General features: G+C 36.4%; 1 protein-coding gene across 2 annotated transcripts in view; it reads left to right on the top strand.

Annotated features, from left to right (window-relative positions):
* The window catches only part of LOC119593681 (adhesion G-protein coupled receptor D1-like), a 38,305-nt gene extending 36,389 nt beyond the window's left edge, over positions 1 to 1,916 (top strand). The window contains exon 10 of one of the 2 annotated variants that reach the window (XM_037942638.1): positions 89 to 224. In XM_037942638.1, coding sequence (XP_037798566.1) covers positions 89 to 148 — 60 coding nt within the window. In that variant the 3' untranslated portion in view covers positions 149 to 224. Of the gene's footprint in view, positions 1 to 88 lie in introns of both variants that reach the window. The other variant, XM_037942639.1, reaches the window with a different exon arrangement.
* The last annotated feature ends 53 nt before the right edge of the window (positions 1,917 to 1,969 follow it).

Below are 1,969 nucleotides of genomic sequence, written 5' to 3' on the forward strand. Positions count from 1 at the left end.
CTTTTGGAATCCATTACAAGCAATTTTTTCACAGAAACTTCTTAAATATACTATTACACAATGATTTACACCCTAATCAACCCAACAGGTGCGAGCGAAGCTAACGGGTATCTACAAATCCATGTGCAAGGGATCCTCCGCACGTTAATGGAGAATACAAAAAGGAGGATATAAAAACACACGGCTTTTCTCCGCCTCCGACCCCGACTGCCCTGGCAGGCTCGTCAGAGGGAGCGGACAGCAACAGACGATGAAAGAGGATTACCGAATGGATGAAATACTTTAACACCTTCATTTTCAGGATTGTATGTGATGCACGAGAAAATATGGTATGGGATTTAAATTTCACATGGATAATTTAGGCAAAATTAGTAAACCATAAGTAGTTATTCTTTGCATAATGTAATATTAAAACTGTACAATTCGGATTAAGCACTTTATTGGCTTTTCGTTGGTACCGATCCCCTTGCCAGCCGTTTGGAGTCGTTAATGGAGAAAGTTGGCCTAGTTTGCAGGCGAATGCGGCAGCCATGGGGATCTTTTCCTAATTTCGCATCAGTAGCTGACTTTCACTCTTAGAATTCTCTTTCTCTTCAGGAATGTGGCGTGTAGATATAAATGATTATTTTACCAGTACCTGGATAATGAGTAACTCCCTTACTGGATAATTTCAAAGGATTTTTCATTCAATTTCCATCTGCTCTGCCTATGACCCAGTCCCGAGAAATTGCCGTTAGGGAGTTAACGGAAGAACCGCTAATTGGCTTATCAGGAGCATTTACAAAACCAGTTTTCAAAAAACGACTTTTCATTTTCTCTCTGACTTCTCAAAAGAAATATAATCAATTCCATCGATGATAAACTGGCGTTCCACACAATTTTGATAAGTCAGTGCTTGAGGTAAAGTCGTTTTCTACGGTAGAAGTAATTATAGAAAACGTTATATTTTACAGTATAACTTAGCTAAATTTTTTCTGTATACGCCACTTTCCTTTGAGATTGTATTTTCGACTTACAAGACATTGCAGATGCTTGTAACTTTGACCATATTGTGTTTATTGCTAATAGGATAGCTTTTGTTCTTGATCAATGAAGTATGAATATTGGAAACGCTAGAGAACCCTCTGCATTAACACGTTTGACTTAAGGATGTTGCACAGTTATAGGTTTGTTTAAAGTTTTAAAACATTATACCGAAAGTGCCTTAGTGTGTATTACGCTCATATTATCTATGAGCAAAGTTTATGTGCCTTGAAAATTATGATAAATTTGTTATCTGTTACTTGTGTTATGGTCTTATCCAAAGCTGATATTTAATTTAGCCTTTACCTTTGAGATGATACATTCTAAGATATATATAAAAATGTAGAAATGCATGATTGATCTGAAATCCTCATAGAACCAGGAAAGGCGATATTCTACTCAATTAACATAGACTGAAGCCAAGTTACTCGTAGCTAACCACCAAGACCTTTGCTACCCATGTTAATCTGAAACTCCACCTGCAGAAGAATATCCTTCCCTGGATCGGAGGAGGAGTAGGCCTTAACCATCCTTGTAGAGTAGTATGGATTGATTGTCACTAATTGCTTGTTTCACTGTTCTCCCTCCCCACTTCAATCCCCATTGGTTTAGTAAAATATATAATGTTTGGGAATGTTACCTATATTCGTGTGTGTTGTTCAGATTTCATTTATGGTAGAAATGACTATATATTTCTATCGTTTCTTTGCATTAGGTATATATTGTGATATTATATTATAAGGGACAGTTAGTCAATATATGCATTTGGCTGGATTACTGATAACAATACCAACGTGAAGACCTGTTGGAAATGCAAATATATTCTGACTGTGTGTACCTGTCTGTGTGATCATATAACCAGTTTAAACATGAAAATAAAGGCAAAATTGCAAGACATATTTCACTCTCATGAAGTAAAAATGAGGATAACCTATAGCTAATATAA

This window comes from Penaeus monodon, chromosome 32 (assembly GCF_015228065.2).
Source record: "Penaeus monodon isolate SGIC_2016 chromosome 32, NSTDA_Pmon_1, whole genome shotgun sequence".
In the NCBI taxonomy this organism is placed as follows: domain Eukaryota; kingdom Metazoa; phylum Arthropoda; class Malacostraca; order Decapoda; family Penaeidae; genus Penaeus; species Penaeus monodon.